Below are 16,493 nucleotides of genomic sequence, written 5' to 3' on the forward strand. Positions count from 1 at the left end.
GTATTTTGTTGTCATTTAGGATGTCATAAAAAGACCGCTAGAGACACCCAGGTGTAATGTTCGCCTATCAGGATCCTTGTCAGAAAGCTCCAGTGAAGAAAGCAGCAGTGATTCTGACAATATGGAGAAAGATGATGAGGATCTAAGCAGCGACAGCGATGACTCTGACTCTGAAAAAGAGATCCCAGTTGGAAAGAAAGTCAGTGGAATTGTGGATGTGCTTTCATAATCTTTGTGTCAAAAGATTTGCATATGTACAGTTTGCTGGAAAATAATTCATTCAAAACTTGACTTTTTTACATTTTGGCACATTGCACACACAAATTTAATTATATTTTAATGGGATAACAGAAAGCATTTCATTAAGATACTTTCTGTTTTCCCGAAAAACGATACATGAAAATTTTCCAAACATAAATCTGATAAGTGTGGTCATTTGGGTGACCATAAAGCTTTATAGAATAAGATTTGCGAGCAAGTTTTTTAGTCTAATTTTAAAAGTTTTTCAAACCTAGATACCAAAATTTTGCATATTTGTCGTTGAAAAATAGCTCAAGCTCAGTTAGATTGGACTGCTTATGTCTATAATGATTAAGATTCAAGTCTTACAGCATATTTTCAGTAGAATTGAAGTTTGGAGTTTGACTTGGCCATTTTAACACATTGATATGCTTTGATCATGAATAATGAACTCCGATAATGAAGAGACTTCTGTGTAGAAGCAGGTACAAAAACATGCAGGATACTGGATCTCGAGGGCTGGAGTTGGCCACCTTGATTTAAACCCATTGGAGCGCAGGTTGTATATTTAGGGTTGTTGTCTTGTTGTCCCGAACCTTCGGCTGAGTCATCTCTTCTGCAGCATCTTAACAGTTTTTTCTCCAAGATGGCTCCATCCATCTTTCATTAAATTAAATGATTTCCCTTTCCATGTACAAGAAAAGCATCCCTGCAGCATGATACTACCACCACCATATCTTCCTACTTTGTTTTGATCTATCGCATAAAATATCATTACTATCTATTGATGTTTGTGGTGAATGACAATATGGAAAATGTCTGAGGATAGAAATATTTTAACATTTTGAATTATGCATAAAGAAATATAGTTGGAGTGACAGAACCAACTTTGATAAAGTGTATTTGATAACTTTGTATCTGCTCTGGATTTGTCAACAATCATGCTCAGTTGGTGGTTGGAAGGCTGGAAGCATGTGTTGGATGACAAAGCTGCTAGTGTAAGAATCTCACAGCAGGAGCTGACATGATGTTCTGTCTTTTTGTTGTTTTCCTCCTACTCAGCATCTGACACACAACATTTCTGAGAGTAAAGAGAGGAGACCTTTTCCTGGTGATAGAAAAGCTTGTCAAACAAGTCTTTGTTACAGTGTTCCTGCGACTTCCTCTGATCAGCTTCAGTTCGTTTATTGTCCTGTTGGTCTCCCTACTTGCACAGTACTGTTTTTCCACAGTGCAGTGACTGCAGAGGAGAAAAGCCAACAGCATAGAGTGTCGTACATTCCACTGAATTGGCTATTGACAACATTTCTTTAACACAGTCCCACAGCAAGGCCTGCCCTTCACACTCTAACTCTGTTCCAAACCCTATTCTATCAAAGTACAAGTCCACCCCAACACATCCAAAGCACCAAATTCCTTCATCAACTCCAAACCAGAGTTCCACCTTTAAACATAAGTGTACTGGTTTGCTAAAACCTCTTAGAACCAAACCACCTATGCTTTTTTCCGCAAAACATTCCTCACATGAATGTAAACCTTTTACACATTCAAGTGCATATACTGCAATACAACTCTAGATATAGAGTGATGAAAGTCGCACCTAAATCATGAAACACCTGCATCAGGTATATATATATATATACAGTATATACGTATATATATATTAACCCATTCACCTTTTACTCACCTCACTATTTTCTGTTGTTACTTCTGTTACGACTGAATAAATTCCACTGGTGTTATCAAGGATTTTATTATTCTTCTGGAGTGTCTGACCGCTATGGGACTGAAAATTACAGTGCGTTTTGTTTCTACAAGATTAGCATCACAAAACGGATCACCAATTAGCTCTCTTATGCTTGGGGTTGGTTGTTATTATGGAAAGTAAATCTCTTTTACAGTGTATAGTGATTGTCACCATTGTAAAAATAAGGGATAATGAAGGACTGTGTATTAGGAGAGTTTGGATCCATGTAACGGTTCCCAAGAAAGCACAGCCTTTTGATTGTCAAAGTTTGATAATAGCAACACATACAACTTGTCAGTTAATGTCTCACAGTGGGAGGGGGGGAAGCTAAACAAATTTCAAAATATTTTTATAGCAGTTTGTCTTCAATATTTGACAGACACTAGCCTGCTTTTCTTTGTCATTTTCTTTTATTACACCTTCATTCGCAACCCACTGCAATACAATGTGAGTGACAGCGATTTACTTGTTGTTTTTCTATTTATTCATAAAGGCTGAAACTCAGATAGATTCTGTGAAGAAGGCTTCTTTTGTACGACCCAAGAACCAAATTTGGTAAGAAAGAAATATTTTACCTCTCTGTTCATGTTTAAAGGCCACTAGCTAACACTGTTCTTTTTAGAACATATTTTATATAAAAAAGAACTTGTTCATTTAAACTGCTTTTTGTAGTTTTATAATTATGCACTTTGCTGTGCTGTTGTTAATTAATAATTCTTATAAGGGGCACCACATGGCTAAGTGATTGAGCAGGTGCATTGCACAGAGGCTATAGTCCTCAATGCAGTTGTCCCTGGATTAATTCCTGGCCTGGCATCTGCTTGCATGTCTTCCCCTTATTTTTCTCTGCCCTTCTTCCTGTCAGGCTACTATTGAATAAAGGTCTCTAGTGTCTCTAGCCATAAAAAACTTTAGAAAAATCCTGATTTGTAGGTTTCTAGTTGGAATTTGCAAAAATATGTATGCTCCTCAGGCAGTCAAAGTACTGTTAAAATCTTAGTTTGTCATTGTTTATATCCATTCACTTTTATTCTTTTCATCTGGCAGGAACCCAGAGCTGTTCCTGAACCCCCACTTTAACAGAGTGGTCAGCACTGCAGATCAAGATGCACCTTTGGCTCTCATAACAAAACCTCGTATCCAAACCAACTCTCCAAGCAAAAGGCCGCTCTTGCCAGCAACCAGCCCTCCCTACCACACACCCGTCAACCTGAGCATTGGCAGCAAGAAGTTGTCAGATACATCTGCTTTCCCATCTAAATCTGCCCCATCAGGACTTGTTCCAGGATCAGCTAAGGCTGCTTCAGTTCTGCATGGAGGGTGTAGGCCAGCAAAAACCAGTTCCTGCATAAAACCTATAGACTTAACCAGAAGCAGTGGGTTTGATTTCCACAGCAGCAGAGGCTCGGAGGAATCTTCAGGAGACATTGAGGATGACGAAGAGATTAGTCTGAATTCTGGCAGTAGCCTTTCAGGTTAGGTTACAATGCAATAAGTATGTTTCTGAAAAGAGCTTAGAGAAATCAGAAAAGAAAAAAAAATCTGAAATCAAGTTTGAATGTATGATAGGAATAGACTGAGCCTTCTCTGTCTACAATTACCCTCAGACTCTGGGAGCAATCCTGAGAGTGACAGTGCTGAGGATCATGGGAAGGAGTTCTTTAAGGCAGAATCACGTCTCCCTATTGATGCCAACAGGAGTGCTGCCTTTCTTAACCTGCAGATTCCAAAGCATTTAAGTGTACCAGCCACCAATTCACTCCACCACCATGGCAACCTCCATGCTCCTTTAACATTTGCAACAGCAGGTAACAAATCTATCTTTTACATACAATATATTTCTAAAGGTTGTCTAGTAATATTTCAGTCGGAAAGTTTAATCACTATAAGACCCTCCCAAAGTCTGTCTTTTTATTATTATTATTACCATATTTTCCGGACAAAAAGCCGCTACGTTTTTCCCACGCTTTGAACAATGCGGCTTTTAACCCGGTGCGGCTTTTCTGTGGATTTTTCTTCAACCGCCATGGGGCTCTTTAGCACGAAATGAATCATTGGAAGTCAAAATTGGAAATCAAAGAAGTGCTGATTTTCATTTAGAACAAGCACATGCTAGCAGCAGGCACGACAGAGAAATGTTTTCAAACTCATACCCCTTCATCATGAAAACAACATGAAGAAGTTCACATGACGGCGCTTTTAAGTTGAAGGCTATCGATCTGGCAGTACAGATCGATAGCCGCTGTACATAAGCTAGGTGTGAATGAATCCATGGTTCGGCGCTGGAGACGCAGGGCTGCATCCTTAATAGCAGATTTATTAAGAACGCAGCTGTCTACCCTTTGATCTATTTTGTTTTGCTCTAAAATGTGTGTATTTTCCCCTCTGGGCAGTCTAACAAAATTACCCCACTTTGACACAAGATAAAAAAATAAAATAAAAATCTGTGTTCACAATAGAAATATATAAATAGAATGCTGTATTAGATAATAAATAGAATGCTTTATTACATAATGTTGTTAATGGTAGTAGTACATTTATAAATGTATATAGATATATATTTTGTGTTTAACAATATTTAATAATACATTTAAGTAATTGACTAAAACCCATCTGATTTTTTGTTGTCTAGAATTGTTTAGATCAGATTCACGTTTATGATGCACTTGAATAAATGAGAAAATGGATTCAGTGACTTTCAGAATACTAGACGACAAAAACAGTTTTCATTTACATCTATTAAAATTATTAAAGTACATCATTCTTGTTTGCAACAACATGACCACCTTCTATTTTTCCACTATTATCCTCCTCTATTTTAAAAACAATAGCTTATATTTAGTAAATGAGAAAAACACTAATTTTCCTTTCTGTTTTTTAGGTTTGAAGAAGAAAAGGAGAGTCACAGATGAGAGAACTCTGCAATTACCTCTTAAGTTTGGGTGAGATTTTGCAGCTAAGCCTTTGTTTACATGGTTATTTGCCGAATTGTTGATATCAAAGCCAATTTTTAGGTAGAATTAGGGTTTCTCACTAAGGTCTGCATTTATTTTATAAAGAACATTCTTTGATGTATGTCCAAAATTTAAAACTCAGATCCTATCTCTGGCTCAAATATTAAATTGATAAAAATAATTTTAAACTCCATTTATTCCAATTTATTTATGATAGGATATTAATATATTTATTTTATAACATTTTTGTTCTTGATATTCCTCTTCAGATGGGAGAGAGAGACCCGGATGAGAACTATTACAGGCCGCCTGCAAGGGGAGGTGGCTTACTTTGCTCCGTGTGGAAAAAAGCTGCGTCAATATCCTGATGTAGTGAAGGTAAATAAATGATGTGTAGTGTAGCTGAGCTTTTCTAAAAGACTGAGTTAGAGCTTTAAATTGTTTGAGTTTGAAGCTTCTGGTGACAGTTGAGCTGAATAATTACTTTGTGTTACTCTGTCCTCCACAGTACTTGGTCCGGCATGGAATAACAGAAATTTCCCGGGACAACTTCAGCTTTAGCACAAAAATTAAAATTGGTAACTTCTATGAAGGTAGAGAAGGACCAGAGGTAAAAGTTTTACGTTCAAGCTCTATTTATTGAATTTATTATTAAGTTAAGCCCAAGATTATTTGCACCAATGGCAGATTAAAATAAAAATATTTAATGGGATTACAACAGTTAACCCCATTTTTAATTACTGCAAACCAACATTTTGCCTGTGTTTTGAATATTTTATCTTTGGTGATGAACTCAAAGACTTTAAGGTCAGAAGTCCTCCTTGCCATCATCCTAAGGTTTATCTCTCTGCTGAGATTTTCTATTGGTTTCAAGTTTTAACTCTGTTAAAAACCACACTAAATCATTCATAATACCTACAGTTAGTAAAACATATTGGAAAGTAATAGTTTGAAAGAACATTTGCCAGGTGCATGAATAATTTTGGACTAGAGTACATCTAGTCATCTAAATAGCAGTATTTGAGGATATGTTGATCAAATATATGACTAAAACTGATGTTGACGCTTTACACGCATTCATCATTTATACTGATGTCATATTAATTTAATGTTTTTATTTAAACTGCTATTTTTTTCTGTTGAAAAATGATCATGCAACCAACTTGGATTTATGTTTTAATATAAGACTTTCTTGCACAGGTTTGAATTCACCCCATTAATATTTAGCTGCACCTTAACCACATGATTTTTGTAGACATAAAAAAGCTTTTTTTGTCACTTAAAATGTACAGCATAGATCTTTCTCTTTTTGTCTGTGGATTAGAGAAAATGAACAATACAGAAACAATCAAGCTGTACATTCTATTATTAATTACTGCTGTGTTGAAAAAGATTATACACAGTTTTCATGAAAGCTGCTGACCTCAAATGAGTTTCCATGGGTTCTTGTATTAAGCATGCTAACTGGAAAAAAAAGTAGATCTACACTCTAATAAGAGTGCAGGTTATTTTACCCCTTGTTTGTTTTCCATCTCTGACTTTCCTGATCTTTGTCAGGGTTTACAGTGGCTCCTGATGACTGAGGAGGATATTTCTTCTTGTATCATAGCAATGAATGGACAGCGCAGCCGACAAACAAAATCCAAACACCAGACTGCAAACAATGTTTTTGCAGCCCAGCATCATCATCCTGCATATTATAGTGAACCTCCTCTTCAAGATATCAGTGATTCAAAGTTATTACGTAAACTGGAAGCTCAAGGTTAGTTTGCATCACTGAAATACTCAGCATGCAGAAGCTGTTCAACTTTTCGCTGGTGATGCTTTAAACCATCTTAAAATCCAAATATCTTGGTTATTTTTTGTCTTACTGAAAACTATGTTCCACGTGACTATGGTTATCTCTAATTTCATGCTTTTTACTGTGTAAATTTAATTTTGTTTTAGTGCATTTGATAGCAGTGCAAATTCAATGTCTAATTCCCACCAGACCAGTTTTTACTGGGTCTCCTCTTTACAATGGTAGAAAACCAGACCAACATGTTTGTGACATCTGCTTACATGCTTGCTCTTATTGTTACAGCTGAAGACTGAATGGAAGAATAACCTTAATCTGAGTCTGAGCACAAAAATCTTGTAAATCTTGTAAAAAGTTTTGTGCTCAATCTACTGTCAATATTTCTTTAAGTCTTAGCTTTTTCAAACCACAAGTTTTTTTCCTCTGTTAAAATAATTTACTAATTAAAGAAGTTTGGATTGTTCTGTTTATTTGTTTTTTTCTTTTTTATTTCTGTATTCTTATATTTTGCATTTTATTTGATATTTTGTCATGTTGCAGAAATAGCTCGACAGGCAGCTCAGATAAAAATGATGCGAAAACTAGAAAAACAGGCCATAGCACAAGCCACCAAGGAGGCAAAAAAGCAACAAGGTAAACAGTTGCTGTTCAATCAGACTCTCCTCTAATTCAGATTAAAAGTTACGTTCAGAATTTATTCCTTTGAATATTCCAGCAATAAGGGCTGCTGAAGAGAGGCGGAAGAAAAGAGAGGAGATGAAGATTCATAAACAACAAGTATGTTTTTTTTTTGTTTGTTTTTTTCTGCAGTAATTCATGTTCCTATGAATTACTCCTATGGTAATTTATAATGCTGCAACTTCCATATTTGCATTAACACTTTGTAGACCTTCATTTCCCATTCTGCTTCTCCTCACTGCTTTCTACCATGCATGACTTAACAGTTAATCCATTTGATCTGGCCCTCATCCTTTCTCCAGGAGAAGATCAAGCGCATTCAGCATATTCGTATGGAGAAAGAACTCCATGCACAGCAGGTTCTTGAGGTTTGTCCTGAAATTTGAAACACCTCCTATCTGCTTTGGATAATAAAAAAAACCTACTAATGCTAACACTTTCTTTGCAAAAGTACAATTAGATATACGTGCTGAAGTTTAATGAAAAATAGAGTATTCATTAATCAAGAGAGGAGAAGAATTTACACGGCAATGTGTAATACACCTATTTTACATTCCCTCATTAATAAAAGCTGTGAAGTATTTCAGCCTTTCTAAATCAAATTTCAGCTGACACGCTTAGTAAGACGCTCTTAATGGGATTTCATTAGAGCTGCAATCACTGATAAAAACATTGCTTAATTTGCACTCACTGAGTTCTGTTTTTTTTTTTCATTACTATTACGACAGTTTTGTATTTTGTAACGAATGAAAAATGAGAATCTCAATGCCTAGAATTCCATATATTTAATACAATGTTATCTGGAAACTGCTGTGTAGAATCAAGCTTACTAAGCAATGTACAGTAGAGAAAGCTTCCTCAGTCCTGTCATTTCATTTTAATGATGATGGCGATACATTTTAAAATTGTTTTAATCTCTCCAAAATAAAATAATTACTTTGGTGCTGGTGGTCTGACCCAAGTGTTTCAGTTGGGCTGGATGAACTCTGCTTTGTGACAAAGTCAGACACATAAATGGTGTCACTGATGGCATGCCTCAGTCCAGCACCAGATTATCTGTAATATGTTGCCTAGGTCCACCTAAATTAATCATACAGCAATTTGAAGTAGGATAAAACGTAATCACACTTGCATCAAGCTGGATCTACACATAGAATCTGGTACTGCACACTACATAAAACATCTCTTCCAGAGAAGAAACCCACACACCTCCAAATTGTCCAAGTAAACTGGATGGCTAAGTCCATGGGAAACTATGAAATCTTAAGGCTGCAGTTTAATTTTAAAATATATTTGACACTATCATTGAGAGCCCTATGCTTCAGATTTTGTCATATGGAGGGGGACGGTCTCTAAAATCCTGACAATCTTTAATATTTCTTTTGTACTTTCTGTACAGCACTTTGGTCAATGTAACAGATGTTTCTAAATGTGCTAAATGCACAAGTTTGAACTTTTATATGATGTTAAAGTGACCGTACTCCTATATTTTGACCTTGGCTCTGTGTGTTTTTGCTTACAGGCAAAGAGAAAGAAAAAAGAAGCTGCAGCCAATGTAAAAATGTTGGAAGCAGAGAAAAGAAACCAGGTGAGGTAAACTTTAATTAGTGCTATTTTGGTTTACCAATTCTTTTTACCCATTAGCCCTTTGCATACTGGAGGCATCATCGCTCTAGCATTGCTATTTTCTGACTTGTCAGTGTCAAAGTTGTTGATTGCCTTGCAACATCAGTGTATCTACAAAGAAGCAAACTAACCTCATTTTCATGTACATGCACTTATGATTGACGATGTCTTCATTTGCACATTTCATTAGTCAGTGATCTTTATAGGGTTGGAAGTTTGGCAATTAGATTGTTCAGTACAATGAACCAAGCTTGCCTTTTCTGCATGCTATTTTATTTATGTGCTCATGTTTGGGTTTCTAATCGAATCCTTTGTTTGAAGGAGAGAGAGATCCGTAAACTTCAATCTTTCTTACAGAAGCACCAGGTAGGATTTTTGTCCAAAACTGACAGCAATATTATTCTTAATCTACATAATGTTCCAAATGAATTTAAGTTGTTTTAGCTGTTCATTATTTAATCTTTTTTTTTCCCCTGTTCCATACGTGAATTTTCTGGCTTTGGTTTTACTTGTGCTTTTCTGATTTCTAATTCTATGCCAAATCTTTCTCCCAGGAGCAGGAGAGGTATAGGCTAGATATGGTACGGGCATGTTATTGTTTTGTACATTTAGAACAACAAATGCATGTGCTATATGAATAGCTAATATCATATTGTTGCATCCCTCTGCATGGCTTTTCCAGAATAATCCACTGCACACCTCTGCTATTGGTCACTGTATAAATGCATCCCTTATCTTTCTAATATGATTAAAATGCACTCAGGATTAATATCAGACTGCCACTGCAAAACACTGAGAATATATGTATGTTGTGTGTATGTTTACCATCATGTTCTCCAGAACGGTTCATCCTTGCATGAGCTGTTAAATGTAGCACTGAAGTAAACAGTTTTCTCTTTTAACTTTGAGTTCTGCTTCCCATGCTTCTTATTTAAAGAAGCTGTTTATCATAATTGTCATTGATATTTCTAGGATTTATCCCAATAGATTGAACAGTTGCAAATTAAGATGAAAAACACTTTTCTTTTGACTGGTAGGAGAGGGAGAGGCGCAGACAGCACAGGATTCTCATGAAAGCTGTGGAGGCCCGGAGGAAGGCAGAGGTGATGAACTACTGCTTACATCTTAACCTTTCGCACCCTCCGATAAGGTTACATTTCATATTGGAGAGTTAGTTTTAGCCATACTTGTTTTTAAAAATAATAATTTATTAAGTATCCACTTTCAAAATTTGAAAATCTTCTTAATTTAATGTCAGCTTTACACTTCTGCACTAAATTGTCAATTTTCATGAAATAAAATTTCAGTAAAATGTACCAAGCTTTATAGTTGTAAAATAACAAATGTTTTAAAATGCACAAGAGATTTACATACTTAGAAGGTACTGTATATTTGTGTTTTAAATGATGTAGTTGCATTGTATCGATTTAAAGCCCCATCAAAAAATTTAGAACAAGCCTATGGTGCTTTTGTTGGGATGGTAAATCTAATTTCTTTGTTGCAGGAGAAAGAACGTCTGAGAAAAGAAAAGAAAGCAGAGAAACAATTAAACAAGAAGAAGAAACTGGAGCTCAGAAGACTGAAGCAGAAAAAAGCTAAGGAGCTAATGAAGCCAAAAGAAGACATGTGTTTACCAGATCATAAGGTATGCATAATGTAAGCTGTTTATCAATGCCATAATCACTGTAATGTTGCTGAAGCTGCATGCTTGAAGATTTGAACAGCTCTTTGTGTACTTGACAACCAAACTGCACTTAAACTGATTTAAATTGAAACGGATGTAGATCACAACAGTGCCATCAAGTGGGTACTTTTGGTATAACCATAACCAGATATCACTGCTTACATCATTTATTTGAAAATACTTTGAGACTTATAGCAACGTGTACATCATTAATTTTAATCCACAATTTAAAAAGCTAAGAATAATTATGTTCCTTTCCCCAGCCTCTTCCAGAATTACCTTGTATACCTGGACTGATTTTACCGGGAAAAACATTCTCTGACTGCCTGATGGTGTTGCAGTTTATCCGTAACTTTGGGGCGGTTCTGAAACTCGGATTAAACTCAAACCAGATCACTATAAGCGACCTGCAAGACGGGTTGCTCAACATTGGGAACAGTTTGCAGAAGGTGCAGGACCTGCTGGTGAGCATGCTGTCTGCAGCTGTGTGTGATCCGGGTGTACCAGCAGGCCATAAGGTGAGGGCATGTCTTTTCACCTGTATCATTTCTGCAAGTATTTAACTGCAAGAGGCTGAAATGTCAAATATGCATATAGTATTAAATGGGGACAGATGCGCAAAAATGGCAAAATACAACATACTGATGTTCTTGTTTTGCTTGAAGACATAGGTAACTAGATTTGGTCAGGAACTTTAGAAAATGGCATCCTAAAACTTGATATGTGCTGTGAAAGATTTTTCTTTTCTTTTGGCCAAGGATTTAATTCATATTGTGTTCTTACAGTCTTACAGGAAAGAAGTATTTTATATCAGTTTTTATCCTTTGTAACTTAGCACCACTATCTTAGTTTGAAAAAGTCAACAGGTTTTGAATTCTTCGTGAGTTGGAACCAGCTAGAGATTTAAAAAAAATAATAATTCTTTGACTGTTTCAGTGCAAAACCCTGTTGGGAGACCATTTGACTAATGTGGAGATCAACCAAGACAATGTGTCTGAGATCCTGCAAATCTACATGGAAGCCCATTCTGAACATACAGAGGTGGCTGCTCTGGCCCACAGCCTTGAAACCAAAGCGTTCCAGGCTCACAGTCCGTCAGATAAGGCTGCAATGCTGGCGTTCTTGGTTAACGAACTCTGCTGCAGTAAGGCTGTGATCAGGTAAGATTACCTTCAGATTTAATTTTACAATTAAAGCAATTAAAGTTAGGAAATGTTTGTCAGAATTGCTGCTTCACATTGAGTTTTTCTGATTTGTATGTTTTTTTCCATCTATTGATGTGGATACCACCATTATTTATGTCACTGAGTGAAGAAGCCTAATTGACAACGCTCAACATGTTGACAAAATAACTCTGTAATCTTTACTCTTTATTTCCCGGTGTGGTACTGATAGAGACTCTGGCTCATTCTTTGTCCTGTGTTTTCCTTCAGTCAAAAATGTTCTATCTGTATGTATTTGATCAAGAACTCCAGAAAATTGTTAATTTGCATTGACATTAGTGTTTTACAGAAGTCTCTGGAAACTAAACATCCTCTTTTGAAATCTGTTCACGCTCACAAGTAAATTAACCACTCCAGAAATGATCCTCACAACATTTAAAAGCAAAAAAAATAAAAATTAAAAAAATTAAATGAATGTAGGAATTTGTTCTGTATCGGGACAGTAAAAACAGGGGCTCTGTGTGCTAACAAAACTTTGGAAATATTTACAATAACAAGTTCACTTAAGATGTTAGGCTAACTCATGTCCTTGACAGAAAAAAAGCTTAATTTATTTGTAAAACTTCTTTGTTGTACCAATATATGTATGAAAATGTCAAATTCTGGCTGACGGGGACTTTCACCAGGTTGCATCAGACAATGCGTCTTGCTTTAAAGTATACTTTGCACTCTTTGATGTGTTAAAATGCCTCAGATCCTTCTGCTTTATTGTTTTATTATGAGCTACACAAAAGAGGTAGAGGAGATGTGGTATAAGGGAGCAGGTCTTTTAAATCCAGTGTAGATAATTGGGAATCAGACCAGGGATTCACTGCTAGAGGCTATTTTCCCTTTTATTATTAATGAAACTGCTGGGTGATCAGACTGCTACAGATACTCACATTTAGTCAACTAAATCTGCACTTAGCAGGCAAAAAAAGCTTGATGGTTTTGCCTGATGTTTTTCAGCCACATCGACAAAAATATAGATTATATGACCAACCTGAGGAAGGATAAGTGGGCATTAGAGGGAAAGCTGCGCAAGTGAGTAAATAAGCCATCTGAGATGTCTTATGGATGTTAGTTGAATATTGTTACATTTGTATTGAAATCAAATTTGGCCAACTTTTTGTTTCTGTAGATTGAAGAACATCCATGCAAAGAAAACAGATAAAAGACACATTGATGGAAGAGAAGAGAACCATACCTTCAGCAGTGTCACTGTCCAGAACAAATGTAAGAGGAAAAGCAGGAGCAGCGAAGAAGAGGATGAAGACAGCAAAGACCGAGGAGAGGATTATGATGGACAGGAGGAAGAAATGAGGAGAAGGAAAATGAAGAAATCAGAGACATATGGAGAGGAGGTCAGAAATTGTATCCTCTAAGTGGAAAATCATTGTTTCAAATATTAACTATCAGCCCATTCTCTAGCGTCACAAATATATATTTCTCCTAGGAAGCTGCTAGACATTCAAGAGACATTACTGAACTAGAGACAAAGATCCAGAAAACATGCAAGGTAAAAGAAGACGGTTCATGTCTTCATGATGAATGCCTTTACAGAAAAATAATCATTAAGTAGTTATTTTGTTTCAATTATTCAATTCACAAAGAGAGACTTGTGTATGATCGAGATTACATTACACATATATACCTGTAAAAAAAGCATTATAATTGGTAACCTTCAGCTTGTTTGGAATCTTGGCCTTTGTCTCTCAGCATCCTCTTGACATTAGTCTAAAGGCATAAAATTTAACCATAGTCATCATAATCACAACTGAAAATACATCAGACTGAGTGTATGTGTTTATATATTACTTGAGTTTCTCTTTTTGTGTTGAATTACTACGACTAATATTCACTGGCATTGTAATTCACTGAGATGCATTTATCTAAATTTAGATTTTGTTTTCTCTTTTAAGTTGCAAAGTGAAATTAGTCAGAAGCTGTTTGAAGCATCTCACTCACTGCGCTCGATGGTTGTTGGTGAAGACCGATACACGAGGCGTTACTGGCTCCTCCCACATTGCGGGGGCATATTTATTGAAGGAGTAGAGAATGGTAAATGTAAATTCAGAATTGATGATTGAATTCTTAGTTATTGTGTTCCATATTTCTTAGTTGGCCAAATGTTTGTCTTTCACAGAGTTGGAGGAGGTGGAGAAAGACGGGGGAAGACAGAAGGCTTCTGTCAGAGTAAAGGAGGAGCAGCAGAAAAAGATCTCACAACAGAGGACAGAAAATGTTAAAACCAAGGCAGAGTGCCAGCAGAACAATGATGACAATTTTCTCCAAAAGTCTTTTTCTAAGCTCAGCAAACTGTTTGAAGCAGCCAAAATGGATCAAAACTCAAACATTGATGCTGAGAACACCCATCATAGTCAAGTTTCTATCACAGAGCCTTATCATTCCTATTGTACCCTGGAGACAGATAAAACTTCAGCTTCATCTACGCTCAGTGCTGTGCAACTCAACAATAACTGCATGACCCGCAGCCCTCAATCCATCCTGCCTGACAATCAGCCGTCTGCGGTATTGACTGAAAAAAGCAGTGAGTGGTTTAGCCTCCTGCCCCGCGCTCCTTGTGATGGTTCTTCTGTGGTCTCGAACATCAGTTGTCCAGCTTTCGTCTCCTCCTCACAACTTGTCAGGACCGAATCCTCCTCATCTCTCCTCCCAAATACCCCAAAGAAAAACACCAAAGCTGGGATTAATACACTACATTCAGCTGACTCTCAGGTCAGTCATTATTTTATTGCAGTATCAAACAATTAGGTTTGCTTTGTTGAGATTTAGTCAGAATCCAAGGGAATGTTTAAAGGTGGCCTATTGTGCTTCCTTGAACAGGTTAGGTTAGGTCTATGGGCTATTCAAAACAGATTCATTATATTTCTTGCACAAAATCATTCTTTGATAATGAGATTTTAGTCTGCTCAGTTCTGCCTATTTAGAGCTCTTTTAAGAATGAGTGTGTTTAGGGCTTCTTGTCACTTTAAATCCAAATAAGCTGATGCTGGCCACACCACCCCATCAGCCTCTCGGACTCATTTACTCTGGCACATGAAAATGGTTACAAACAGATGTGTAATTATACAACTGTACATATTTGGAAAGCAGAAGTAGAGTCTGCTGTTCAACCAACAGGAAAGCAAATGGTTTCTGGGTGGTGAATCAACAGCAAAACACTTGTTTTTTCCAGCAGTCATTGTACAGCAAATACAAAGGCAAAACCAGCTGACCAATCATGCTGGAGCTCCGCTTGGGTTGCCAGATAATGGGCTCGGCTTCGCTGAGGTTTCTAGATGAGGTGCAGTGCCTGCGGATTTGTGACGTTACATTAGGAAGGTCTTGCTCATTCTCTAGACATCCAAAACCATGAACTTATTGTCCAAAAATGGCTGGGTGTTTTTTTTTTTTAAGTGCTAGAGGTGTTTCTAGTAGCAGTAGAGACCCAAATTGATGTGCAAAAACTTGCAAAAGGTGAATTTTTAAAATATTAAAACATTTTATTTTATTATTTATTTTAATACTTAAAATTACATTTTTTACTTTTGCTGTATGTAATGAGAAGTGAAACAAACTTTTGTACTGTGCATTTTATCATCTCATAAAGTAAAGTCTGGCATTCATCTGAGCAGTCTGACACTGTATGACATGTTCATCTTAGCAACAAGTTCCAGCCTGTCCCCCTCTCCCTCCTCTATAACCTCTTTGCTGGATCTAACCTCCCAGGAAGCAGAGGGTAATCGAGACAAGGACCTCTGTCTGGCAGATTGCGACTCTGTCGACAAGAGTGAGACCACAGAGCCTCTGAATAACAAGCCTGCTTGTGCGTCATTCTCTCCTCTGGAGGTAGTCAAGGCTCAGGACTACATTTGTCCTCAGCCAGTTCCTGAAGGTAAGAGGGTATGTGGGAAGTTAAATATTGTGGACTAAAAAGCCGTCAGGATACACACTGTGATAATGTGATAATTGTCAGCCCAAAGAACTTGAAGAATCATTAAATCTGAATGCATGTTTTGGCAGAGATGCTGAGAGGCTGGTGGAGAATTTCAGATGCGGAGAACCTGCAGAGTCTGGTCAATTCTCTCCACAATCGGGGTATCAGAGAGAGGGTGCTGCAGAAACAGATCCAAAAAAATATGGAGCACATGAGCCAGATCTATGCCAACCGAACAAATGGTAATTTAAACATCAACTAATAATATATGAACAAGCTGAAATGTTGTATTTTGAGATACACAAACTACATTGGCTTGAAAAAGTATTCATATCACCTTTTATCAAAATACATTTAATAAACAAGTCAGGGAATCAGGAATCATTGGCCATATACATTCACTGTATCAGTTTATGAAGGAGTGAATTCAGCGTTACTTGACAGTGGACACTGTACCCATACCTCAGAACAATCAGAAACAACTTCTTTGCAGAGGGAAAGTGTATGTGTGCTTAGGGACGTGTGTGTACGTGAAACACAAGATGGATGAAGGGTGTCATCTCTATGTCAAATATTGGTGCCAAATTACCACAATGGGACAAATGGCTAAGCCGATGAAGAAAA

General features: G+C 36.9%; 1 protein-coding gene across 6 annotated transcripts in view; it reads left to right on the forward strand.

The window, feature by feature from the left end:
- The window catches only part of LOC114147478 (bromodomain adjacent to zinc finger domain protein 2B-like), a 33,926-nt gene that overhangs the window by 14,045 nt on the left and 3,388 nt on the right, over positions 1 to 16,493 (forward strand). For 4 of the 6 annotated variants that reach the window (XM_028021913.1, XM_028021915.1, XM_028021914.1 and 1 more), the window contains 25 exons: positions 20 to 199; positions 2,481 to 2,542; positions 3,035 to 3,462; positions 3,595 to 3,795; positions 4,869 to 4,929; positions 5,211 to 5,319; positions 5,450 to 5,551; positions 6,499 to 6,703; positions 7,280 to 7,372; positions 7,455 to 7,516; positions 7,720 to 7,785; positions 8,940 to 9,005; positions 9,365 to 9,409; positions 9,598 to 9,624; positions 10,081 to 10,146; positions 10,548 to 10,688; positions 10,991 to 11,245; positions 11,664 to 11,887; positions 12,899 to 12,973; positions 13,071 to 13,293; positions 13,386 to 13,448; positions 13,852 to 13,990; positions 14,076 to 14,668; positions 15,662 to 15,827; positions 15,956 to 16,111. In XM_028021913.1, coding sequence (XP_027877714.1) covers positions 20 to 199; positions 2,481 to 2,542; positions 3,035 to 3,462; positions 3,595 to 3,795; positions 4,869 to 4,929; positions 5,211 to 5,319; positions 5,450 to 5,551; positions 6,499 to 6,703; positions 7,280 to 7,372; positions 7,455 to 7,516; positions 7,720 to 7,785; positions 8,940 to 9,005; positions 9,365 to 9,409; positions 9,598 to 9,624; positions 10,081 to 10,146; positions 10,548 to 10,688; positions 10,991 to 11,245; positions 11,664 to 11,887; positions 12,899 to 12,973; positions 13,071 to 13,293; positions 13,386 to 13,448; positions 13,852 to 13,990; positions 14,076 to 14,668; positions 15,662 to 15,827; positions 15,956 to 16,111 — 3,808 coding nt within the window. The remainder of the gene's footprint in view (positions 1 to 19; positions 200 to 2,480; positions 2,543 to 3,034; positions 3,463 to 3,594; positions 3,796 to 4,868; positions 4,930 to 5,210; positions 5,320 to 5,449; positions 5,552 to 6,498; positions 6,704 to 7,279; positions 7,373 to 7,454; positions 7,517 to 7,719; positions 7,786 to 8,939; positions 9,006 to 9,364; positions 9,410 to 9,597; positions 9,625 to 10,080; positions 10,147 to 10,547; positions 10,689 to 10,990; positions 11,246 to 11,663; positions 11,888 to 12,898; positions 12,974 to 13,070; positions 13,294 to 13,385; positions 13,449 to 13,851; positions 13,991 to 14,075; positions 14,669 to 15,661; positions 15,828 to 15,955; positions 16,112 to 16,493) is intronic. The other 2 variants (XM_028021918.1, XM_028021916.1) reach the window with 2 other exon arrangements.

The sequence above is a fragment of the Xiphophorus couchianus genome, chromosome 7 (genome assembly GCF_001444195.1).
Source record: "Xiphophorus couchianus chromosome 7, X_couchianus-1.0, whole genome shotgun sequence".
Taxonomy (NCBI): domain Eukaryota; kingdom Metazoa; phylum Chordata; class Actinopteri; order Cyprinodontiformes; family Poeciliidae; genus Xiphophorus; species Xiphophorus couchianus.